This window comes from Scardinius erythrophthalmus (assembly GCF_964197995.2).
Source record: "Scardinius erythrophthalmus genome assembly, chromosome: 1".
Classification (NCBI taxonomy): domain Eukaryota; kingdom Metazoa; phylum Chordata; class Actinopteri; order Cypriniformes; family Leuciscidae; genus Scardinius; species Scardinius erythrophthalmus.
This window is the reverse complement of record NC_138221.1, coordinates 10,747,936-10,775,877: the sequence shown is the minus strand read 5'-3', so window position 1 is coordinate 10,775,877 and position 27,942 is coordinate 10,747,936. Positions and strand designations below refer to the sequence as shown.

The following is a 27,942-nucleotide window of genomic DNA, read 5'->3' as shown; positions in this document are numbered from 1 at the left end:
TCACTGGACCTTGTCTTCTCCCTGGGCCCCTTGCTCTTCCTTTTCCTCGTCCTCATCCAGACATCTATCTTCTAACTTCATGAGGCACAATGGCAAGGCATCTAACACCGAAGAGGCCGTCCTTGTTGAATCAGCGTCTGACTGGACATGTCATTCCAGCTCTTTTAAAAGTCCATCAACTTTTTGACATCTTCAGAAAACCCTCCTGGAAACTCCCTAAAACGTGTTCATTGGTAATCCCCTCCTGAAAACCCCCTAAGACTTGGTCATTTAAAGACTTTTCCTTTCCGTCCTCCTTCTTCTGGACTTTTTCTTCATCGCTGTATGTTCTGTGTCGTCCGCAACACATAGACGGTAATAATTGCTTTTTTCTTCTTTCTTTGGCAAAGCTCTTTCTAATACATTTTCAATTTCTCTCTACTCTGCCATATACTTAATAAATGCTAACAACGTTCAGTGTGGTATGTTTTTCTTTATAAACCATTTTCTCAATAAATGATTTTACAACACCACCTTAAGTGTTTCTCTTCATAAACCATTCTCTTAATAAATGATTTTACAACAAAAAGGTACAGTGTTTTTCTTAATAAACCATTTTAAATACAGTTACAAGTACTTCATATACCAAAAGGCATAATTTGAACATAATAATTGCATATTTCACAAAAACATGTATACCTTTAAAAGGATTTCTGAAGTATTAGGGCAGTAAAGAGTTCTAGAATCCCTCATTGGACCTCAGCAATTATGTGAGGTACATTTGTGACCTTAAAATTTATGGCTAAGTGCATTGAAGAAGTGTCTCCATTGGCATAGTGGCACAAGAGTAATGATGATAATTGTCATTGTCAAGGATGCTGAGAAGATACACACACAGAACACCTACTCCCATCAGGTGTAGGCTTAGTCAGATGCACAACAATGTGGAGACACTTGTAAGGAACTTTGTCCATATAGAAAATCTTCTTCTTTTATGTCCATCAATAGCTTTGGCAAGCCGAACAAAATCTGTAGTGTCTCTGGCGGTCTGTTCCTTCTCATGGCATCTTCAACTCTCTGCTGTTCATGTCCCACAGTGAAGTTGCCTTTACCTTCAAGTAGAGAAAATTACTTGCAGGGAATAGCAAACCCTGAAAACTGAAAAAGGCATTAATTGGCAACACAATTGTAGCAACACCAGCTCAAATGAGGGGAATGTACAATTACTGATTATTAATTATCAATTATTAACAATCAATCAGTAATCATACTGGCTATCACTTACGCACTTTAAATCGCCCAATAAGGGAATACAAGCCCATATATTTGTATCTATATACATATATAAATAATTAACCACAATGAATTACAATTAATTATGAATATACAGATGGACTATATATCAAATTTGTGAATTCCTACAAAATTAATATCACATCGAATTGTTGTGGTCTTTGTTAAACCTAAGCTGACATTAAGACATGTACACACAGGAGTTACAATGTTGAACTTCTTTACTAGCCAGATCCGAACTCAATTCACCACATTAGCTATCAGCCATCCGACAGTGGGTCATACCAACTACACAAACTGTATGGGGCGTGCTGGACAGAACCATTCACTACATATACTACAGAATAATTTGTTTGTCCCCCAAACGAATCATGGGATTTCTTATTGACTCAAGGAGGATTCCTCTTATAAAGTGTCAAGAAAGGCTATTCCTCTGGCCATGAGGAAGAACTTTCTTATTTTACACAATTATTAACTTGTAGTCTGATCACAAATACAGCTTGTAGCTAAGTGAGCAGCAAACAGAGACAATCAAGCGTATAATGGGTTTTTAATAAATGAAACTATAAACATACAACTACATCTAACAAAGAATACATATATGAACAGAAAAAAGAAAGTAAATAAACAAAGACAGAAAAACAGAACACAGCGTGGCAAACATATCACAAACAATGAACCTTGAGAACCAGCAAAAGAATCACAATCATCTTAAGCAGGGACAGATTTTTATGCAAAAGAATAATACTTGCATTGGCTTTTGTTGCTGAACAAGAATGCATGTGAGTGTCCGTTCTCGGTGCGTCCGTTAGTTGGACGCATTCCTTCGGTTCTTCCAGAGCTTGTGTAGTTCGCGGGATGTTCAAACGATTTACTTGTAAGAGTTGCCAGAGATTAGCTTGAAGTCTGTTCACACGTAGGTGTAAATGAATGAACACTACATAAGGCAAGAAGTCAGAGATACGACTAATACCAAAAAGCAAAGTAAAACACAAAATGAGGAGACGAGACCAAACAAGTATCATACAATAGACAAAAAGCAAAGACTAAAAGCAAGCATTCAGATATTTGTGATCTGTAACATTTAAAGTGAGAAATGAACACACCCTCTAGGTGTATGCAAGCCAACAAGAACCATTTTCCTTTGGCGGGAACGTTTTTATGACCCTTTGTTTGGGCATACCTCCGAATCATGTAATTTAATTGGATGTTTAACACAAATCTTTTAGATGCTTATAATCCTAATACGTCATGAAGTTAACAAAATGTAATGTGAATTAACAAATGGGGAACAAAGATTGGAGTTTATAGAGATTAAACATGCCACACATACGATTTTATATAAACCATAGTATGTAAACAGGTCTAAAACAATCCAAAAGTTAACAACACAAAGACCAAACCACATAGAAGGAAAATCATTAGATGGGAAAATGAGATGCATATGTAAATATATTCCTCAAGTGGATATATAATAGGATTAACATGGTTTATATAAAATCCTCAAAAAGAAATCGAGTGAGCTGTCGGAGCTCTCTGCACATTCCTTTTGGGGTCTAAAACAAAAAATGGACCTAAAAAGGGGGTCCAGTAACAGTCTGTTAGGGATACATTCTTTAAAATAGGCACTTAAAAGTTCAAACTACGCACTACGAAATCACAACTATGTCAATATAAAGGCTAATCATACATGCATACTTTAAAACATCATAAACACTTTTGAATCACTTATATTCTGAATTAAATGCAAGGAATGTTGGTGTGTGTGTGCAGTGGTCTTTTCTGGCCACCTGGGTTTCTCACTTGCAGAGACAGGGGGTTTGACTGATAAAGTCTTTGAAGACGCAAGAGAGGAGCTTGGAGATGTTCCTGTTAAGCTTCACTTGGCCACAAACGTGTCAAAAGGGCAATTTGATTCAGACTTTTCGGCGCTAAGCTGTAATTTACATTTGTGAGGTTAAAAGTTAAAAGCCTTTCTGAATCTTAAAATGACAAGTCACCGTGAGATTGACCACACTACACAGTCCTAGTTGACAAAACAACAAAATAACAAAAATTGATGAAAGGAAAACTTATCATCTGCAAACCAAGTATGCAAAGGTTACAACTTTTAAGGGAGTATCAACATGTAGTAGTTGAATTGTTGGGCATCGAGTATTCCACATAATAACTCAATCTCTGATGACAACAGAGATGTCATATTTTGATTGAATAATGAGATGATTGCTCAGGATATAATGAAAGAAAAATAGCATGAAAAAAATGGGAAAAGAATGCAGTGGACATTAAAGCGGGTCGCACACCGGACGCGCAGCTCAGCGCCGCGCCACGTATAGGACAACTCTCACCTGAAAATCCGATAACATCAATAATTTTCTGATTTCTGTAAATAAATATAAAACTAAATGTATATTGCCGCACAGGGCGAAGTCCGTATATACATTATCTACGATTTGAGACACATAAATGTAAATTTAATATAAAACTATGTAAATGGCGCTCTGTGGCGCGGCAGGATTTTGAACACGGTCCTGAGCCGTTGCTGGCCGCCGCAGACAGGCGCCGCCGGTGTTTGTACTCTCATAGAGAATAATGTGTTCGAATTTAAAAGACGTGGTGCTGCGCGGCGCAGCGCTGAGCTCCCTTAAGTGAATATAAAATGAGTTGACTATCAGTAAACTGTTGTATATGAATTGAGATACAGGGTTCCCGTGTCTTTAAAAGGGCAAAAATGGATATGGCGTCTAGAATCTCTAGTACTGTTTTTTGAGACATAAATAAATTGTCAGGATTCAGAGAAGGGAGGACCCAGGTGCAGAATGAACGGGAGTGATATTTATTGACAAAGACAAAAAACAGGCAGAACAGTCCAAACAATAGAGTAGGACACACAACTGGAGAACAGGTGGGTTGAGGGCACACAACTGGAGAACAGGTGGGTCGAGGGCACATCTGGAGAACAGGTGGGTCGAGGGCACAACTTGAGAAGAGGTGGGTCGAGGGCACAACTGGAGAACAGGTGGGTCGAGGGCACAACTGGAGAACAGGTGGGTCGAGGGCACAACTGGAGAAGAGGTGGGTCGAGGGCACAACTGGAGAACAGGTGGGTCGAGGGCACAACTGGAGAACAGGTGGGTTGAGGGCACACAACTGGAGAACAGATGGGTCGAGGGCACATCTGGAGAACAGGTGGGTCGAGGGCACAACTGGAGAACAGATGGGTCGAGGGCACATCTGGAGAACAGGTGGGTCGAGGGCACAACTGGAGAACCGGTGGGTCGAGGGCACAACTGGAGAACCGGTGTGTCTAGGGCACAACTGGAGAACCGGTGGGTCGAGGGCACAACTGGAGAACCGGTGTGTCTAGGGCACAACTGGAGAACCGGTGTGTCTAGGGCACATCTAGAGAACCGGTGGGTCGATGGCTCAACTGCAGAACAGGTGGGTCGAGGGCACATCTGGAGAACCGGTGGGTCGAGGGCACAACTGGAGAACCGGTGGGTCGAGGGCACAACTGGAGAACTGGTGGGTCGAGGGCACAACTGGAGAACCGGTGGGTCGAGGGCACAACTGGAGAACCGGTGGGTCGAGGGCACAACTGGAGAACCGGTGTGTCTAGGGCACAACTGGAGAACCGGTGTGTCTAGGGCACATCTAGAGAACCGGTGGGTCGATGGCTCAACTGCAGAACAGGTGGGTCGAGGGCACATCTGGAGAACAGGTGGGTCGAGGGTACAACTGGAGAACAGGTGGGTCGATGGCTCAACTGGAGAACAGGTGGGTCGAGGGCACAACTGGAGAACCGGTGGGTTGAGGGCACAGCTGGAGAACCGGTGGGTCAGGGATTAGACAAACCCAAGCTCTTTGGGAACAGTGGGAACTTGACAGCAGCTCAAGGAACCAGAGGCTTGGCATAGGTGGGATGAAACAGCACTAGGCACTAGAGTGGCTTGCCAGGACAGAAGTAAACAAAAAGAAATGAAACAACACTGCAACCTTACAGAGAAATTGAATGCACACAACGCACAAAATGAACCAGCAAAGACATGAAGGACATGAGCAAAGGGCTCTGGGCAAAGGAGGATCAGGTGAGCACAATTAGTGTTGTTGTGTGAGTGCTTGTTTAGCCTGGCTGGAAATGTGGCAGATGAGAGAAGAAATTGATATTGAATGTGAAAAGAAGGAAATGGTTCTTCCATAACACCGCACTGTGAATTTCCCACACCAGGAGTAATTTATATAGTTCTATATTAGTTATTAACATTATCTATTAAAACAAATTCTCTGTTCTATTAAAGAAAATATAGAAAACAAATATTTTTGTGTGCTATAAAGTGGTTAGAAAAAGTTTAATTGGAATCGGCTAAAATCTGTATCGGCAGGTAAACTCAATGAAAAATCGGAATCGGCCTCGACAATTGTAATTGGTGCATCTCTACTACTTACAATCATAGGCGTAATTTGCGGGTGGGATGGGTGGGACATGTCCCCACCACTAACTTCTAACGTCGATATTGTCCCCACCACTTTTGAAACATCTTGCAGCACGAATGTACCAATACAAATAAACAAAACATCTCCAGTTAACTAGCAGAGCATTTATTTCATTCGTTTTTTAAACAAGAGGCGATCTAGCGCTGAAATGCGTGGGTTTTTTTTTAATCAACTGATCAAAGTGCTCGTTACTATGTTTGTTTCTGGCTCGCGCACAGCCGTGCGCTTCAATCCGTTGTGGAGAGACTCTCTATTCGTTCTGGTGAAATTAGAAAACAAAAAGCACAAAAAAGTGTCCCTGCCTGATATACAACCACTGAAAAACAATCGGTTTTAATAAAAAAAATTTAAAAAAATATATGAGAGCGGATTAGAACTCAGAACCTCTGACACGCTTGGCAAAAATTCTACCCCTAGACCACTTAAATGCATGCTTTAAAAAGTCGGATCAACATATAACAGGCCTCATTGAACGACCACTTAAACCCAATCAATGTAGGCCTGCTATTTCAGATATGACATCGTAATGTTATAACTGTTTTATGATTAAGCACTGTGTTACCGTTACCCCCCCCCCCCACTCCCCCGCTGTGTCCCACCCACTTTTTAAAACAAATTTACGCCACTGCGTAAATGATTTCACAATGATTTCACTCTGTGTTTCAGTGGTTTATCCACTGTATGGATCTGCATATGTCGCTTCAGGTGAGCTTTAGTAGAGAAACTTGTTCCGCACTGATCACACGTGTGCGGCTTCTCTCCAGTATGGATCCTCTCATGTCTTTTCAGATTTGATGACAGATTGAATCTCGTGTCACAGTGTGAACACTTGTAAGGTTTTTCTCCAGTGTGGATCCTCTCATGGTTTTTCAGGTTTGCTGACAGACTGAATCTCTTGTCACAGTGTGAACACTTGTAAGGTTTTTCTCCAGTGTGGATCATCTCATGTGTTTTTAGATATATTGACTGACTGAATCTCTTGTCACAGTGTGAACACTTGTAAGGTTTTTCTCCAGTGTGGATCCTCTCATGGTTTTTCAGGTTTGCTGACAGACTGAATCTCTTGTCACAGTGTGAACACTTGTAAGGTTTTTCTCCAGTGTGGATCATCTCATGTGTTTTTAGATATATTGACAGACTGAATCTCTTGTCACAGTGTGAACACTTGTAAGGTTTTTCTCCAGTGTGAATTATCTGGTGCCGTTTTAAACTGTCCGCTGTAATAAACGTCTTCTCACACTCAAAGCACATGTACTCTCCCAAACCAGTATGCATTTTTTCATGTACACGTAAATATTGCAGCGATGAAAAACTCTTTTCACACACAGAACATGAATGCGGCTTCTCCTTCGTATGAACTCTTAGGTGTGACTTCAGGGTTGACGCCCTAAGAAATGTTTTGCAACATTGATGACATGTGAATGTCTTCTCTCCGGTGTGGATCCTCATGTGTATCTTCAGTTCACTTTTAATAGAGAAACTTTTTCCGCACTGATCACATGAGAACGGCTTCTCTCCAGTGTGGATCCTCATGTGTATCTTCAGTTCACTTTTAATAGAGAAACTCTTTCCGCACTGATCACACGTGTGCGGCTTCTCTCCAGTGTGGATGCTCTCATGTCTTTTCTGATGTGATATGTGACTGAATCTCTTGTCACAGTGTGAACACTTGTAAGGTCTTTCTCCAGTGTGGATCCTCATGTGTCGCTTCAGTTCACTTTTAAAAGAGAAACTCGTTCCGCACTGATCACATGTGAGCGGCTTCTCTCCAGTGTGGATCCTCTCATGTGTTTTCAGATTTGCATACTGACTGAATCTCTTGTCACAGTGTGAACACTTGTAAGGTTTTTCTCCAGTGTGAATTCTCTGGTGCAGTTTTAAACTGTTTGCTGTAATAAACGTCTTCTCACACACAAAGCACATGTGCTCTCTCACACCAGTGTGTATTTTCTGATGCGTCTGTAAAGATTGACTCTGTGAAAAACTCTTTCCACACACAGAACATGAATACGGCTTCTCCTTCGTATGTACTCTCAGGTGTGTCTTCAGGTGTGATCCCCTAAGAAATGTTTTGTCACATTGATCACATGAGAACGGCTTCTCTCCGGTGTGGATCCTCATGTGAACATTAAGGGATGAAGATTGACTGAAACTCTTCCCACACTGATCACATGAGAACGGCTTCTCTCCAGAGTGGATCTTCATGTGTCTCTTCAGTTCACTTTTAATAGAGAAACTCTTTCCACACTGATCACACGTGTGCGGCTTCTCTCTAGTGTGGTTTCTCATGTGACGCTCAAGACTTTGTTTGGTTGTGTAACTCTTTCCACACTGAGTGCAGGTTGTAGAGCGACTCAAAGGTTTTCCTCCAGGTTTGACATGATGTTCCTCCTCCACTTCACTCAGTTCTTCACTCTCCTCCTCCACTTCACTCAGTTCTTCACTCTCCTCGCTCTCTTCCATCAGGTCTGGCAAGAAAGAAACAATTATTAAATTTAATTTTTAGTACATAAAAATATTCCTCTTCAAAGAGAGAATTATAAAGTGAAAGGACATGAAAGTGAGCTCTGATGTAATGGTAGAAAGTAGACAACTGCTACAGGGCTTAAAGTGAATAAAAATCCTGAGCCTGAACTTTCTGTGGACCGGGGGGTGGGGGGTGGGGGCGGTGATCTAAAAAAATATTGCATCACATTTTATTGTGATTGTCAAAACATTTTAGTAACTAAACTGAATTTTATTAGGCTTAGTGACAACATGTTACAATGTTTAGGCCACATGGTACAATTCTGGTTTTCAATTCAATTCAATTATTGGGATTTGATTTAATATTGACTCATTTAAATAAATATTAGGTAGGCTACACAAGATAGGTATTAATTTTTCTTAAGAAAAAAACTCACCTAATGCTGTAAACATACAGAGAGATATATAATGCGTTTTTTCTATTATAATAACAACTAATTATTTAATGATACAAGTAAAATATAATAAATATGTAAAATAGTACACATATTTAGCAAAATACTCTCTATAGCTCTTTTTTCTAGCCAACTAACGTTCTATAGCCTATATTATGGTCATCAAATGGCTTTCCTGAGGTAAATGTTATGTGACTACATAATTGTTCTCCAGCTGTTTTATTGACCCATTTGTTTGATTGATTGGTCGATATTATGTATGAGGAATATACATTTCGGTATGTTGTACTGTATCTTTTAACATTGTTCATTCGTGTTTATTTACTAGCTAGAGATGATCAGTTCACCTGCTGCTAGGGATCTGTCGTGTCCACTGATCTATATAATGTTATTCTATATAGATCAGTGGTCGCGTCACATTTACAAGCACCAAAACGGTATTTATTGTTTGAATTTCGTAATAAAAGTGATAGAATCTGAGAGCTGAGATTGTTTTATATCATACAGGGATGCAAACACATGTATGGTCAAAAAAAAGAGAGGTTATCGAAGCCCTCGCCCCGCGGCAAATATCCAGATACTTACATAATTGTGATGAATTTAATCCTTTGTAAATTCTCATTTTGCAGATTAAGATTACAGTTAACACCTTTTAAAATTACATAAATGTATTATGTATTTTTTATTAAACTTAGTTAGTGTATAAATCAGCAGCAAAAAGTAATTCTTGAAAAAAATCTAGAAAAAAAAAAATTTTTTGAAAAAAGTAATTTTATAAAATATAAACATGTTAATAAAAACAAATAGTATTATAAATAGTACAAATAATATTACTATTAGTACTCTTATAAAATTCAATCAGGCAATCATACATTTCACAATTTTATATTTATAAATGAAATGTCAAGAATTAAGAAGTGTATATATTTATATAGCCTACAGTACACTACACAGAAATAATACACAATTAAATTATGCTTATTTTAAACGTATTGAGCAGGCTAAGTATACAAAAATATAGGCTTTTAATACTCTTTCAGTGCGCAAAACCATGATAATATGAAACGCTTCAAAACCCATGTTCAAAACAGAGCGCACAAAGCGCGTATGCGCATCGCGGGTGCAGAATGATGTGCTCAAAGCAAAATGGAGTCACAGCAAGTGCGCATTTAAAAGTTCACGGCACAAAGCGAAGAAATGTCGAGCGCACAAATCCTAGTGTATATCTGTCCAACAGTTTATTGATCATTTGTTTCTTCAAGAGTTTTAAATTCCAGTTACAGATGTGGCCTTTAAAAATGCGCGTCTCAGAGAGAGGAATGCCACGAGCACTTTCGAAATTCTGCCGGATCCTACAGAAGGGGGATTAGGTGTTGAACGAAGGAATAACTAAAACCTGTAGATGGCAGTCGTGTTTCATGTAGGGCAGGCCATACTAGGCGCGTTTCCATTACAGATTTGTGCAAAACTTTTGAGATTTTTTTTTTTTAAATAGGCTTTTAGATAAAAAAAAACTATTGCGAAATGACGGCGTTTCCATTAACCGATGTTATGCGACTACAGCGTCATTTTTTCCTTTCGCGATAAGTCATTCCAAAAATCATGGACGTTGGTAGGTTTATATAGCCTATATCACAAGCCGCGTTTCCATTAGGCCTACCCTTCAAATTGCGCAAATTGAAATTGCAAATTGAAAATAGGCTACGCTTAATGGAAACACATCAATTTTGCAAAAACTCCAATTTATCACAAAAAAAGTGTTTACGCTCGCATGAGGTGGTTTTTCAGGCAATTCGAAAAAGGAATATTTCGCAAAACTGCAATGGAAACAGTTTTTGCGCATTTACAGTCACCATTAGTAAGAAGACGCGGTGTGTTTGAAGTCCATGTATAGCTACACAAATAATAATTTAAATAATTTAATAGGCTATATTTAGAAGACACTTTTGTGCAAAAAAGAAACAAAGCTGAGTGTGGAGCGCACACTGCATGACACGGAGGCGCAAGCGCGAACACTTGCATTTTCCTATCAACAGTGGAAACAACTTAAAATACTCTATCATTTCTGGTCATACAGAAAATAATAATACATTATTCTCAACTACTTTTATTTGTGTAAACTCACAATAACAAGAAAACGCTGTGCTTTTGTAAAATAAAAGAAACAACCAGACGCACTTTCATGATCTCCGTGAACTGGAGCGCGAGAACTGAAACAAAATATAGCCTATGTAAGCTAAAGCTTGAAATGTCCACTTTAAAAACGAACAAATTCGAATCGAAAGCTAATACCTTCTGATTATGTAATGCGTATGAAAGGTGTATTTCTCTCTAAAAGCGCATCTGCTTAACAGCGGAGATGGAGATGTGATTTTAGCCGACACTTAGAAAACAATAGTTTATTAATAATATTAATGGCTCTTCTCATTCAGCACTGCGGGAAAGATATCAATTCCAGTTTCTAATTTGGCCTTAGAAAATCAGTAAAATCGACATGTTTTCCATATTAATTTGTGAATATTTTAAATGTTTAATAAAGGGGCAAAAAGTCATAAAAAAAATCTGAAAATTCGTCGATATTTACTTTTTTGCGCAGCAGTTGGTGTAGCCAGTTCAAATTAAAATTTTGGTGTTCAACTTTGCGTTTTAAAAAGACAACAACCTTTCATTTTTCGTTTTTCAGCCTACATGGATCGTTTGGACAGAATACGAGACAGAATTCTTTATTAAATTAATAAAAGAAACAATAATTAGCCTATAGGAATACTGGATTCTAAATCTCAAAGAAATGCCACAATCAAATCCTCGGAGCAGAAATGAGGGCGAAACACCCAGAAACTCCTAATATGTGTCGTTCGGGGGTCTTTCCCTGCCATTAATGCTTGGATAACACGTCTCCTTCCATTTATAATAATAATAATGTCTAATGCGGTGGCTGTGATATTATAACCAACGTCCGTTGCCGTGATTTTTGGAATGACTTATCGCGAGAAAAAAAGGACGTTTTAGTCGCATGATATCGGTTAATGGAAACGCTGTCATTTCGCAATAGTTTTTTTTAATCAATATTTAGATAATAGCGCAAAACATTTGCGCAAATCTGTAATGGAAACGCTGCTATAGCCACGTACCGCACTAGACATTATTATTATTAATGAAACGTATGCTTGTTATCCAAGCATTAATGGCAAGGAAAGACCCTTACTTACTGCACATATGAGGTGTTTCTGCGTGTTTCTCACTCATTTCTGCTCAAACTGAGTCTTATAACACAATAATTCGCGAAGACCTTTGAAGAGACCGAGAGCATTTGCGCAATATCATTCACTAGTTTATCTAATTTTACATTTAGTTCCTTTTTGCAGCTTTAACATGGTTGTAATGCGCTTTTCTGCATTATACTGTACTTTTTATATTATAATTTTTCCCTTTACATGGTATGAAACTAAGCATAAGTGCAAGCAAACAGCAGAGTTTCCAATGATCAATAAAACAGCATGTGCTGTAAATAAATTTAATTTATCCATAATAATGTCAGTTGGTTATATCAACATATGTCAAATTAAGTTACGCGATATCAACTTATTATTATAAGTTATAAACATTAATTTGAAATAACTTAAAGCGTAGATTTGCTTAAATAGCATTTAAACAAAGGAACTGCAAGGGATTAAAACCCCGCCCACACGCTGGTGAAAACTGGAAAAACCGGTTTTCTTTTGATTCCCTGAGAGGAGATCGATTAGCATTGGGGGTTGGCAAAGAATTGGCAGACTGGGGGGTGGGTGGTTTGTAATTTCTTGACTCTGTGGCAGCTAAAACAAAGACTGTGAAATTAATTACATTTTGGAATTAACTTCCTTTATGTCGTTTTATTTATACATTTATTATATTTTTGAATTTGTAAGTAAAGTTAGCATTAAATATGTTTTACAAACAATTGATTTACAAACTCTTGGAGGTTTGGTTACCATCATTCAGAAGAGTGGTGCTTGTTTAAACTTGTGTTTTACGTGATAAATCAGGCAGATTACATTGGTTTCTTTTCAGTGTAGGACAGTTTGCTAACAAAATGCAAAAATATAGTATATTTATAAACATCGCTAAAACAAAGAGTGAATAAGAATTAAAAAAGTAATAAAGTTAAAGCTGCTGATAATTTTGTTTAAATTTACTAGCATTTTCTGAGTGAAAATTGTTTCCTAGCCTTTAAGTAAATCCTACTTCAATTTTTAACATAAAAAATTAACTCCTACATAAAAAAATAATTGAAGCTTTTTTATTTTTTTATTAATTTGATTATTTGGATCTCATTGAAATGGAAAAAAATATTATGCTGTACCAGGACAGTGCTGCTTTAATTAATAAAGTAAACCTATATGAGTTCAGTGAATCAGGTCAAAAGATAGTGAAAAATTACGATTATGTTAAAACACAACTAACACCCATCAGATTTAAGTTTTTAGATTTCGTATTTTTTCAGTTTTAATTGGTTGTGAATGGTGGTTAAGTGAACTATACTGTAGGCCTACTTGAGTAGACCGATTTCTAAAAGACATTTAAATTGCTAGTTTTATCTTATTTGTCATTGCTCTTTTTCTACTTAATGTTGTTATGTTATGGATGAGTTAAATTTATTTACAGCACATGCTGTTTTATTGATCATTGGAAACTCTGCTGTTTGCTTGCACTTATGCTTAGTACAATATCTTTGCTTCTGACAAGTTTCTGTAATAAATCCGTAAATCAATCACAAAACGTGTTGAGGTGTTGGCGAATAAAATTTTAAATTGTCAATTTAAAAAAAGCAGAAACGTGTAGCCTATAAAAACCGCTTCAATTACAGTCAACAATATCTGAACTGTGCTCTTTTGCATACTTCTAATTTTCTCATGCACTTTGTCTTGTATTTCTGCAATAGATTAATTGATCTGGCCATATGTGACCAGACTAACATAACTTCTCTGTCATTTCTCTGTCTTTTTATCTCTTTAAAATATTGCTACTTTTAGAAAAAATGACATAATTATGAATCAAATTATTATGAACAAACAATGAAACTGTGTCAAAATTCGACAACACGATAATTCAAAATTCAAGGCGATATAACGCACATCTCAGGTTAAATTAGGGACTGTTCGTTTTTTATTTAAGGGGCCACCGGAGGAGTTTTGAGATCTGTTGTCAAAAAAGACATGACCCTCCCTTCGCCAGCAATAAATTTTTCTATGACCCTCCAAAATGATTGTGAAAAAAGGCATGACCCTCCCTGATGGTTTGCGCTTGGCAAAGATGTTCAGATAGTAATTGTTTGTTTGTTTGTTTTTTAAACCATAAACTCTTGCTTTCTCATCTTACTAGGCTGTAACGATAGACCACCTACGATTCGGCTCGTATCACGATTTTTGATTTGAAATTTTTTTTTTTTTTTTTTTGCATAAGCAGAAAGCAGTCTGTTTTCCTTCGTTTTGAATTGTTCTGTTTAAAAGTATTTCAAGCTTTCTATATATTTCTCAGGTCTGTGAGGCAAGTAGAATACGCTGAGTTTCGGTTCATTTATGAGAGTCCAGTTCACTCGCCCGCGCCTCCGTGTCATGATTAGCCTATCTATTTTCTACTATATTTACTTCTTATTAAATCCAGATGAAACATTGATTAAAATTAAGATACAATTAATTAAAAAACGAAACTCACTTTAAAGAAAGGCTTTGTGCTTTCTGTTTGAGGTCTCTGTGAAATTTGTAAAGTCGCTTTCAGAGCAGTCATGTCCGTAATGGAGAAGAGATTCAAGATTCAAGATTCAAGATTTTATTATTTGTCACATACACAGATATACACAAAATATACAACCAATAGTGAAATGTAAATAGGGTCAACTCCAAGATAGTGCAATATTATAAAACACTAAGAAATAATTAACAATATAAGCAATATAGAGATAACATTTCTAATAATAAAAAATCTGTATGCTAAACTGAGAATATTTACAAAAATAAATATTAATATATAAAACAAATATAAACAAATAGTAACGAGGGTTACATGGCAGCAATGTAAAGTGCAAGAAGATGCAGTTTTGTAGCTGCATTACAATAAAGAGCAGTTAGTGCAGAATGCAGATATTAATGTGCTGAGTGCAGGTATCAATGTTCAAAGTACAGATGATGTTAAGAGACCGAGTTTAGGAGCCTAATGGCCTGGGGGAAGAAGCTTCTCCTAAGTCTCTCTGTTTTAGACCTCACACTGCGGTAGCGCTTACCAGATGGCAGCAAATTGAAGAGACAGTTATGTGGGTGGTTGAAGTCTTTAATAATTTTGTTGGCTCGACTCTTGCAGCGTTTGTGGTAGATGTCTTGCAGGGGTGGAAGAGAGGACCCGGAGATGCGCTCAGCTAAGCGCACAACTCTCTGAAGTGCTTTGCAATCGTGACTAGAGCTATTCCCATACCACACTGTGATACACTGCGCTAAAACGCTTTCTATGGCCCCTGAATAGAAAGTTTTTAGGATCGTTGGTGATACCTTAAATTTTCTCAGCTGTCTCAGATGGTATAGTCTTTGCCTTGCTTTCTTCACCTGTGTATGGATGTGAGAAGTCCAAGTAAGATCCTCAGAGATGTTCACACCGAGGTACTTGTAGCTGCTCACCTTCTCCACAGGTGTCCCACTGATCATAAGAGGAGTAAAGGCCTGCTGTCTCTTTCTTAAGTCTACAATCAGCTCTTTGGTTTTGGTCACATTCAGAGAGAGACAGTTGTCCTGGCACCAAGATGTTAATTTCTCAACCTCTTCCATGTATGCAGTCTCGTTGTTGTTGGAGATAAGGCCCAGAACCACTGTATCGTCAGCGAATTTGACAATAGAAGTGGAGCTGTGAGAAGCCACACAATCATGTGTGTAGAGAGAGTAAAGTAGGGGACTCAGAACGCAGCCCTGCGGTGCTCCTACGCTCAGGGTGATGGAGTCGGAGGTGAACCGGCCTACTTTCACTACCTGGGGTCTATATGAAAGAAAATCCTGAATCCACTTGCAGAGGGAATAATTCAGACCCAGATTTAGGAGTTTGGAAGTTAATTTGCTGGGAATTATAGTGTTAAAGGCTGAACTGTAGTCGATGAAAAGCAGCCTTGCATAGTTCCCATTTTTGCTGTCGATGTGAGTGAGGGAGGAGTGTAGGACGTGAGAGATGGCATCCTCAGTAGATCTGTTTGGCCGATAGGCAAACTGAAGAGGGTCCAGTGTATCAGGTATGAAGGAGCAGATGTTGTTTTTTACCAGTCTCTCAAATATCTTCATGACTGTAGATGTGAGGGCGATTGGACGATAGTCATTCAGGCATAAGGGTTTATTGTTCTTCGGCACAGGAATGATGACAGATTTTTTAAAAGATGAGGGGACCACGGAGGTAGCAAGGGACTCGTTGAAGATAGATGTAAACAATCCAGCGAGCTGGTCAGCACAGCACCTCAGAACGCGACCAGAGATGCCATCAGGACCGGCTGCTTTCCTGACATTCACTCGCTTTAGCGCCCGCCTAACCTCGTCCTCCGACACGGTGATTACAGGGTTGTCGCCGCTCTGGCTTTCATGCGCGCCGAGAGGCAGAGTTGCGCTTCCGCGATTGCAATCAAAGCGAGCAAAGAAAGAGTTTAACTCATCGGCCAGCGACGGATCTGCTCTCACCTCTGTGGAGGAATTGGTTCCGAAGGTGCAGATGGTCCTCAGTCCCTGCCACATGCGTCGGGAGTCATTTAGTTGGAAGTGAGACTCCACACGATCCCTGTAGCGGAGTTTGGCGACTTTTACTGCGTGGCGAAGAGCATAGCACGCTGATTTGTAATCGCTCATATTCCCTGACAGAAGACCAGCGTTGTATGTCTCCGTGCGTTTGTTCACTGCAGCGCGAATATTTTTGTCAACCCATGGTTTCTGGTTTGAGAATATCTTAATAGTTACAGTTTCTGTAGCTTGTTCTGTTAGAGTGTTTACAAAACTTAATGCTACGTCCGTAAACTCGCTGATGTCAGAAGAGCTCGCGCGGAACATGTCCCAGTCTACGTCTTCAAGAGCCGCCTGTAGCCAAGTTTCTGAAGTGGAGGACCAGCGCGTCACTACTTTCTGCACCGGGGGTTCCTGGACGAGCCTTTGTTTATATTCCGGTGTGAGGAAAATTGCGGCATGGTCCGATTTGCCAAAAGCGGGTTGTGATCTGGCTTTGTAGGCATTTTTAAACTGAGAGTAACAATGATCCAGCGTATTGTTCCCTCTAGTAGGACAGGTGACATGTTGGTAAAAATTCGGCATGACTTTCCTGAGATTGGCTTTGTTAAAGTCCCCCGCGATGATAAAAGCAGCATCAGGGTGTTTATTTATATAGCCACTGAGCACTTCATGGAGTTTAGACAAAGCCTCACCGGTGTCGGCCTGTGGTGGAATGTAAACAGCAGTAGCGATGATCGATGAGAACTCCCGGGGTAGATAGAATGGACGGCAAGAGATGGATAAATGTTCCAGATGGGGCGAGCAAGAGTGCGACAGAGTGGTGGTGTTCCTTGGGTCACACCATTTCTTGTTGATCATGAAACACACTCCACCACCCTTTGTTTTTCCGGCCTCAGCTGTTCTGTCCTTTCGTAACACAAAAAAGTTATCAGACGGCGTCACATTAGAGTCCGGGGTTAAGGTCGCGAGCCATGTTTCAGAAAAACAAAAGATGTTACAGTCCCTGATGTCTCGTTGGAAACTTGTCCTGGCTCTCAGATCGTCCATCTTATTCTCCAAGGACTGAACATTGGCGAGTAAAATGCTAGGCAGAGGAGGACTGTGAGCTCTTTGCCTCAATCTGTTGCGAATACCGGCACGTTTCCCGCAATGTTTTTTGTAGCGTCGTCTCGACAGGTGTCCATTGTTTGTTTCTTCATTGCGAAGAATCTCCGGTGGAAATGAAAAGTTCGAGGATAAAGTGTCCCAGAACAAGTCAGTACAGCGATATCCAATATCCAAAAGTGTCAATTTCTCGTAAGTAATCAGTGCAGACGTAATACGGGTATAAAAAGAAAGAAAAAGTAAGTATAAAATTAAGTAAAAGCACAATCTATGAGGAGCGACCCTGACGGCGACCGAACGCAGCGGCGCCATCTTTGCGCAGCGGCGCCAGACAGAACTGTCACGTAGTAACATTTATTTATTTATTCACATAAATGCGAACACGAAAAATAAAATAATATAATATTTTATGTTCTGTGGAGGCCGATCTTTTTTCATCCGGTGGGTATATATCTTTTGTTTTGCACAGTGTAATTTATAGAATTAGCCTACTAAAAAATATTTTGCCACCTAAAAGTTAAAGATTTTTTGTGTCATGTCACATGTGTATTTCCCTCATATTAAATATAAAACGCATGTGTAGACTGATATTTTTCTAATGTCTTGACTCCTTTCAGACATTTCAAAATATAGGTATTAAATGCATTTTCTGAGAGTTTATATTTCAAGTTTTGACTGCAAATGTCACGTCCATAACTGCTGGAATCGCCCAATTTTAACGAATTTTTCCTCAACTATTTTTTGTGGTGTAGCAGGTCTACGTATTTTATGTTAACTTAAATAATACTAATAGTAATTTAAAGATGTGGTACATCTCTACATCTTACACATCGTGGAAACAAAATAAGAATGGAAACTAAAATGTGGTAGTAGTATCGCGCTACAGCGCACATTCTATCAGCAGTTCTGGAGCCTCAGTCCCAATACTGACTTGACGTACGTTCACATCACATGTTAATGCAGCGGTAAAGTTACACTCACAGGACACTGTGCACTTAAAAAAAGTTCATTATTTGCTCGTGCTTGCCAACATTTCTTTGGCATTCTGTTCTGACATGATGCATTTTTTCTAAGCGAACTGAAGTGCGCGCGCACTGTCAAACAGCGCCAAACTGGATTTTTGTTGGGTCAGACCCATCTGATATAAGATACCTCTTATCTGGTCATTTTTATTTTATTTTAGAAGTCATAGGCTAACTGTTGATGACCCTTTATATGGATTTTGTGAGTATGAATATTTAAAAGATTTACAAACTGTCGGCAAGACCTCAAGCCAACCCCGGAGATTCTGAGACTAACGTGGGGAAAAATCTTTATGCTTAATGCATTAAGACAGTTCAATTAAAATATTTATAAAAAATGTAATGGCAATCAGATGCGCCCAAAATATAAATGCAACGCGTTGTGCTGCAACATTAACTCACAAGAAATAGCCTATCTGCACAAGAACAATCACACAAGAAATATCTGCACGAATTAAGAATCTTATTTAAGCCTTTCATTATGTTAGGATGATTTTGTGTATAAAATGAAAAAAATACTGCTGGGTTTTTACAGGCAGAGTCACGTGTATTATGCTCACACTAAATTCTCTGTTGTACTTATAAATGCGCATTGCACGCACAATCATCTTAATAGTTGTACAAAAGGTTATGCGCTGGCAAGAACGTCACTTTGCTGTTTTAATAAAAGCAATGTTAAATATTCTACATGCACTCATCTCTTGGAAACCACAGCGATGACAAAGCATACATAAAAATTCGGAAACGTTGTCCATTACCCCTTTGAGTATTTTAAGAGAAATCTTGTAAGGCTTTGAGTGTGTTGTTTTTAATGCGCCACCTGGTGGATATTCTGTGAAGCGAAACACATTGAGGGAATTTGTAAGTAGCGCCCCCCGAAAGCACTTGCAGAATTCTGCGAGACTCAGCGAGACGAATTGCCGACTGCCGCGGGAGAAAACGCGCGTTTTTAAAGGCCACATCTGTAGCTATTTGTTATATCCAGTTATATGCGTTTGATGCCGATTCCTTGTGCTGTGTGTGATCTAACAGGCACACGGTAGCGAGTCGTTTAAAAACTCCAACAAAATAAAGTCATTTTATGCAAATCAACAGCCTTTTCTCTACAGATCAAGCATTATAATGTGCATATATCATATTGGAAACTAAGAGTTTTACCGTGCATCCTGCTGTAACCGGAAGAGGCGCGCGCGCTGTTTGAACGTTACTGAATGGAGAATGATGAGGCGCCGAAAAGCGCGCTGTTTGCGTGCTCAAGTTCGTTATTTCAAATGTAGGCGCGCAGTATGCGCGCTCATAATGGAAGCGATGCGCTCGTTTTTTCCAAGCGTCTCCGACTGTAATTTGCAGCCTGGTAAATAAATTTTGCCTGCGCCGGCGACCGGACCTGCCCTCAAGCCGGAAATCCGGCCCCCGGCCGGAATACTTTAAGCCCTGCTGCTATAAAATATTATGATAATTTCATGCCTTTCTATAAATTGATTATATGTCCTTGAAACTTTCCATGAATGAGGTAAATTTATCTTCCAACTATTATTTTTAAAACATTATAGGCACGAATCCCATGTTTCTTTAGCAAGAACTATTAAATATATTTGATTAATAACACAATTATCTAACATGATATTAACATTAAAATGTACAATACTGCCATATTTTGACACCAACTTTGATATTGATATTTATTTTGCTAAAACGTTCCGTCTGCCTCGCTGCCTGCTGTGAGTTTGTTTGCTTCGGTGCTGTAAGCTCCGTCTTAGACTAGTATTTCTTTCTGTTTTGAACCATCATTTTGTATCTTTTCTAGTTGTTTATACTACTAAATACAGCTTACCCAACATCTCAGATTAACCTGACATTGCTAGCTTCCGTTATTATTAGCACAACACACTAGTAATTCGCTAGCCTGTTAACACGCCACCCATGCACTCAGTTATTTATTATTTATTTTCTCTCATGCGCCCTTGCCTTTGAGTTCATAAAATGCCAAGGTGAGTAAGAATCAGTCAACAAACACGGTGAGTAATGTCTTGTCCTGTTATTGTCACCTGCACTTCATGTCACACGTTTAACATAGCCTTCTCTGTCGGCAATATAGGATTTATATGTGAATAAATGCAAGGAGACAGTCAGGCTGACGGAGAAGATTTCAGAACCACGCAACCAAACTTTAATTGAGGATAGTAAGAGTGCTAGAGCTTTAGATACTGCTTTGGATGCGCCTAGCATAGTGAACTCTTTACATGATTCGGTTCCATCTAAAAAAGAGCCTGCGCAGAAAGGTAAATGGGTGAGTGAGGGATCGCTCTAGTCGCGGATCAAAAAACCACTCTTCCGCTCTGATTACATAAATCGATTTGCCCCGCTCAGTGAAACACCCACTGAGAATCCTGTTGATTGTGCCCTAGTAATTGGTGATTCGATCACACGGAACGTGAAAATAGAGACACCAGCCACCATAGTCACATGTTTGCCGGGACCAGAGCGCATGACTTCAAAGCAAATTTAAAAGTGCTGGCTAATGCTAATCGTAAATTCTCTAAGATCATTATTCACGTCGGCACTAATGATGTTCGACTCTGCCAGTCGGAGATCACCAAAATTAACATTAAAGAGGTGTGTGAACTCACAAGTACGATGTCAAGCACTGTAATTTGCTCTGGCCCCCTTCCTGTTCGCAGGAGTGGTGAGATACTTAGTAGATTGTGTTCACTCAATGGCTGGCTGTCGAGGTGGTGTCCACTTAATAATATAGAATGGGGCAGACCTGACCTGTCGAAAAGAGATGGTATTCATCCGTCCAGGGATGGTGTTTGATTAGGGTTGGAGATGAACTGTGCAGGACAGTCAATCAGCAGGAGCAGGATTGGGCACCCCTGCCTTACTCCAAAAGCACTCATTTGTTTGACAGAAACCTGGCTAAAACCAAACAGTTAAATTACTTTAAATGAGTCCACCCCACAAGATTACTGTTATAAACCTGAACCTCATCTGAAAGGCAAAGGGGGAGGTGTTAGTGTAATTTATAGTAATATTTTCAAAACCAAAGAGATGCTCCCAGATGTGATAGATCCTCTTCTTAATATCATTAATTCATCTTTATCTCTAGGATACGTACCAAAAACTTTTAAGCTGGCTATGATTAAACCGCTTGTTAAAAAAATGCAACTTGATCCTACAGAATTAGTCAATTACAGACCAATCTCGAATGTACCCTTTCTGTCAAAGATACTAGAAAAAGCAGTATCCTCACAACTGTGTTCCTTTCTTGAAAGAAATGATCTCTGTGAGGATTTCCAGTCTGGATTTAGACCGTACCATAGTACTGAGACTGCCCTCATTAGAGTTACAAATGATTTGCTATTATCATCCGATCGTGGTTGTATCTCGCTATTGGTTTTACTCAATCATAGTGCTGCATTTGACACCATTGACCACAACATTATTTTGAAAAGAATATGAAACTATGTTGGCATTAGTGGAATTGCACTAGCATGGTTTAAATCATACTTATCTGACCGTTATCAATTTGTAGCAGTAAATGAAGAGATGTCTTATCTATCACAAGTAGGGCTGGGTACCGAGTTCGATACTTTTTAGGTACCGACCGAATTGCCTCGGTAGTATCGAGTATCGACTTGTTTTTCGGTACCAGATTTCGATACCTAAGGGGTTAACTCGTCAACGTCAGTGCTCAAACAAATACATATGAAATGCACAACGACGCCTAAAGTCGCTCACGCACATAGCCTACACGCAAACTCTGCACGCAAACTCTGCAGCTCTGGAACTGTCCGCGCACATAGTCATAAGAGACACGCGCACACAAACTGTCCATGCACATTCTCATATGAGACGCGAGCACACACACACACACACACACACACACAAACTCGCGCACATACTCAATGAGACGCGAACACACACACTCACAATACTCTAAAGATGTGGAAAAGTCGATCAAAAGTGTGGCTACATTTCTCCAGGCTCGATGCCAACAGCGCGCGATGCAGTATTTGCGGTAAAATAATTGCTGCAAAGACCGGTACCGCGACAGATATGATGAAGCCCTTGACCGTGCACGGAGTAAACATAAGAGCAGAAAGTTGCTCCGTCTTTGACTGGTAAATGAAGAGATACCTTGTTGATCACTCTGACAGTGTTTATATTGCAATAATGACCTACTGAATGTACACTGCCGTTCAAAAAATGTGTTGGTTGGTCAGAATTTTTTTTTCAGTAAGCATTAAAGTGATCAAAAATTACCTTAAAACATGTGTAATGTTACAAAAGATTTCTGTTTCAAATAAATGCTGATCTTTTGAAAGTTTTTATTCATCAAAGAATCATGAAAAAATGAATCATAGTTTCCAAAAACTGTTTTCATATTTCTGAAGGATCCTGTGACACTGAAGTAATGATTTTGAAAATTCAGCTTTGACATCAAAGGAATAAATTACATTCTGAAATATATTAAAACAAGATTTTAAATTGTAATACTATTCCACAATATTACAAGTTTTACTGTATTTTTGATCAAACAAATTCAGCTTTGGTGAGTATGAGGTCTTTATAAAAAAAATGTGTTGTTCCTTATGCATGTATAAGGAATATTTTGTTCCTTTGTGCTGTTTTTGTTCCTTTGTGCACTGACTAAGGAGCATGAGTCAAACTGAAAAAATAAAACCAAAGTTTTTCTGAGGTAATTAGGGGCAGCCCCTATTGTATCTGTTAGTTTTCTTATTATTATTCTTCCCAGTGGAAGTCTATGGCAGCCCTATGAACCGTAAGTAGGAAAATTATGAAATTTGGCGCACTTGTACATATGGTCATGTCAAGTAATTGAACCAATTTTGGAGTCTCTAGGACCAACTCTATAGCGCCACCACCAGTTCAAAAATTCAACATTCAAAGGGTTATAAATTTTGAACCATTTGATCTAGAAAATTGAAACTTAGTACATACACTTGATTCCTCTCATCATGGTGATAAAGACCAATATAGTCTATTAAGACTCCGCCCATTACAGTAGTGGCCATTTTGGAAACTACAGTATTAAGTTTTTTCGCTACTCCTCTTTCAAAATTTGTCCAATTTTGTCCAAACATGTGCTCAAATGATCTTCGGACTGAGCCGCATAGAAATGACTGAACAGAATTTTTTGTTATCCTGGAAAAAAAAAAAACTTCCGCTTCATCGGAAGTATGCCCTGAGGTTCCATGCCAAAGTTGGGAACAGCGCCACCTACGGGTCATGAGATATGGAAAATGGCTATTTTGGCCAATAACTTTTGAACAGTTTGTCAGAAAATCATAAATATCTATGGTATCTATGGATTCCTTGGGTCATGCTGAATCCATGGATCCATGGATTTTTCGTCATAAATTGCAATATCTTATTAAGTATTTGACATATCGGCACCAAAATTGGTAAGAATCATCATTAGCATGGCCTAAAGGTACCTGAGAACTTTGAACACAGCGCCACCTAGTGTTCCAGAGGTATAAGGTGTTTTGCAAATATGCTTATAACTTTTGAAAACATAGGTTAAAATTTGATTTCTTTATGTCATTACGTTCCTTGGATTATGCAGATTCCGACGATATCTCATTTGTCATTTTCCAACAATGTGACTGTCCGCCATATTGAAGCAAATGGTAAACAGTTTTTTCGCTACTCCTCCTTCAAATCTTGCTCAATTTTGCCCAAAGTTTGCTCAGATGATCTTTGGACCAAGCCGCACAGAAATGACTGAACAGATTTTTGATATTCACTACCGTTCCCGAGATATTCGTCTCCAAAGTTGACCTATCCTGTGTTTGTTGCCTTATGCTAGTTAGCTTAGCATAATAATTGGTTAACATGCTAACCAGATGCCATTCTTTCTAATGTGGCTCTTCAGCTATCAGGATAACCATAAGCTACATTAGCATTAAGCTAGCTTAGCATGCTAATCTCGTTAACATGATTTTGTGTGCTCATTCATACACTGAAGCCTGATAAAGTAATCGGGTTGATGTGCGTGTTTATATGTCACAAGTTTCAAATCGGACCTGATGTTTTGACATGCGCACACTGCACAAATATACAGTTTCCCGCTTTTCGCGCTTAAATATTCTCCTCTATTGGTTCTTTATTTTTTTTAAACAGTGGGCGTAATATTAATCTGTCTCTGGTCATAATTTAAAGCATATTAACCATTTTGCCGTGCTGCTTATTGATCACGCAGTAAAAATGCCCCTGCCCGCAGCCAAAACCACGCCTGTGGATGAGAATCCAAAACAAGGACTGGTGGGACATTGTCCTGCTTCACTTTACAGACGCGCGAGTGAAATGAGAATGCAGAACAATTAGTCCATGCGTTCATGACCTCAAGGCTAGATTATTGTAATGCTCTACTGGGTGGTTGTCCTGCACGCTTAATAAACAAACTACAGCTAGTTCAAAACGCAGCAGCTTGAGTTCTTACCAGAACCAGGAAGTATGACCATATTAGCCCGGTTCTGTCAACACTGCATTGGCTCCCTATTAAACATCGTATACATTTTAAAATATTGCTGATTACTTACAAAGCACTAAATGGTTTAGCTCCGCAGTACTTGGGAGAGCTCTTAAAGGGATACTTCACCTCTGGAAAGATGAATGTGTATTTAAAATAGGTCATTTATGTAGAAGATATGTGAAGAAATTTTTGAATTCTGAGCTTTCTAGCCTGAGAAAAAGCCAGAAAATTTATTTTTGGCTGATGTGGATGAAAGACAACAACTACCAGAATGCACTTGCTTCGCTGCCCAAGGAGGCCACGCCTACTGGTTAGAGAGCGCAGTTGAAAACAACAAGAAGGTTAGGCTACTAACTTAGTGAGTCTCCGTGACGAGTTTGCCCGTGATTTCGAGATAGCCCAAAATGTCCGGGATTCGGCTTTTGCGTTCTATAGTCGCCATTCATTATGTTTACTGTGGCGAGCAGGACGAGGCTGACGGCCGCGGGAGAACAGCGGGAGGCCGGTGGCGTCATTACTGAGTCTCACATCTCTCACGGAGGAGCGGGAATTTTCTTAGCAATGGTAAAGCGCACATCAACCGATCACTTGTTTAGCATTCATGTAAACACTACATTCAGATTCACCAATCGGAATGAATTCAGTTAGATTGAAACAAAAGGTGTGCATGTAAACAATGAATGGCGACCACAGAACGCAAAAGCTAACCCCTACTATTCAGCTTCCTCCTACTACTCAGTTATCTCCACAGAACAAGAGCCTGCTAGCTTAGCTTCCAAAGCTGACACTGTGTGTACATTATGTGAGTGAGATCCCACCCTCTATGGGCGGGTTGAAAATATGCGGAACAGCTCCTTCTACTGGCTGTAGTCTTTAGCCTCTGGACAGAAAATCCTCCGATGACGCAAAATGACGATTTTTGCGGCATCGGAGGATTTTTTCCAGACAAAAAATACATAAATCTCTTGTCTCAGGGGGATATGAGGGTGGAAAGCATGGTAATTCGAAAATACTACAGGTTTTCTACTAATACAAAGCTTAATGCTAAATCCTGAAGTATCCCTTTAACGCATTATAGTCATTCACGTCTATTGTGATCTCAAAATTCCAGCCAGTTGATAATACCTAGAATATCAAAGTCGACTGCTGGCGGTAGACCCTTTTCCTATTTAGCACCAAAATTTTGGAACAGCCTTCCTACCATTGTCTGGGAAGCAGACACACTCTGTCAGTTCAAAGCGAGATTAAAGACACATCTCTTTGACCTAGCATACACATAATACATTATAGACTTCTATAATTTAATGTTAGGCTGCATAGATTAGGTCAGCTGGAACCAGGAACACTTTCCATAAATCCTGATGTATTCGTTACACCATAAGAAGAATGGCATCTACGCTAATTTTAGTGTCTTAGTATATCCCGAGCTTTTCCCGCAGTCCGCCGGATCCAAGCCGTATCCAGATCTGACTAAGGACCTTCGCCTGGACCCGATGACAACACAGTGCTGAAGTGCCAACTAGTCTCTCCCTATGGAGGATCCCTTTCCCACTCTACAGATAAAGCATTGTCAGGACCCCGAAGTGACAAAATAAAATTCTGTATCAAAATTTATTTAACAAATGATCGTTGCGTCGGAAGCGAATCAATCAATACTAACTTTTAGCTGGAAAATAACTTTATTAAAGAACCGCTATAAAGACAAAACAATCTCTGTTACCTTAAATTACACGCTTATCTCTGTAAAGTTGCTTTGAAACAATCTACATTGTTAAAAGCGCTATATAAATGAAGATGACTTGACTTTTAATTATTAATGGCTGTTTACACTAGACTTTTCCTTCATAGATTTCCATTCATGAGTCTATGAAAGTGAGACACCAGAAACACAAGCTCAAGTGAATAACCCTGTGAGAAATAACACAAACATTTATCATTCAAGTGGAGTGGATTGCTTTTTATTATTATTATTATTTGTTATACCGGTATGTTAAATTTATGTTTGTGAAAAAGTTGCCATAGAACGTGACGTCATTTCTCGGCCGTCGCACAGCACGTCTGCAGAAATTTCACATGCTCAAAGTGTAGAGCGGCCGTGACTTTAACTAGTTTTAATTTAACAATTTTAATTTAACAAAAGTCCAACATGTTTCACTCAACCCTGTTACTCCTGACATGATTTCCCTCCTTTTAAAAACAGAGCCTTTCTTAAAACTGTGACATCATCTGGGCTCTTTCTACTGCATGATGGGAATACAAGAATATAATCTCAATCCATTGTCTCAGGTTTTACACAAACTGTAGCATTGACTGTATTCATCAACCCTGTTACTAAAGTTACTGTAAGAAGAATCTCTATAACTATGAATAACTTGTATGATATTTGACAAATACAACTTTATCAGTAACTTGGTGTTTACTGATTATTCTTAAAAAATAATTATTGTTTAACTATATTGAAAATGACTAAAATTCTGGTAATGTTGTTGCAAATTGGAGACCAGATATAAAATAAATGTAAAATAGTATTTAGCTTGATCTAATATTGATAATCAATATAAAAATGTCTCAAACCTCCCTACAGACCATTTGTTGAAGAACAAACCCAGAACAATCTGTATCATTTCATAGTTTAACTGTTTATCTAAAAGTAATGAAGTACTTGAATGTTTCTAACATGAATGTTCTTCAGCATCATGAATGAATGAAGAATAAACACCAACCTCTTTGTTCTTCAGGATCTTCAGTGTGTTTCATTCTGCAGGGTTCTGGATCACTCGTGTTATCACTGTCTTCTTTAATAAACTCAGTCTTTGCAGATTTCAGCTCTTCCTGATGTTGGCTGCCCTTTCTAGCTGATGGGAATTTACAGCATTTATTGGATAATTAATGTGGGAGGAGCTTCA

At 39.0% G+C, this 27,942-nt stretch overlaps 1 protein-coding gene across 1 annotated transcript; it reads right to left on the bottom strand.

Moving 5' to 3' along the window:
- Positions 1-27,942, bottom strand: LOC308687074 (uncharacterized protein; the record flags this gene model as incomplete). Its single annotated transcript, XM_081359306.1, has 4 exons — positions 27,760-27,942; positions 6,410-8,234; positions 4,176-5,094; positions 1-141 (listed from the first exon to the last, which is right to left on the bottom strand). The coding sequence occupies exons 1-4, from the start codon at positions 27,791-27,793 to the stop codon at positions 1-3; spliced, it is 2,919 nt and encodes a 972-aa protein (XP_081215432.1). The 5' UTR covers positions 27,794-27,942.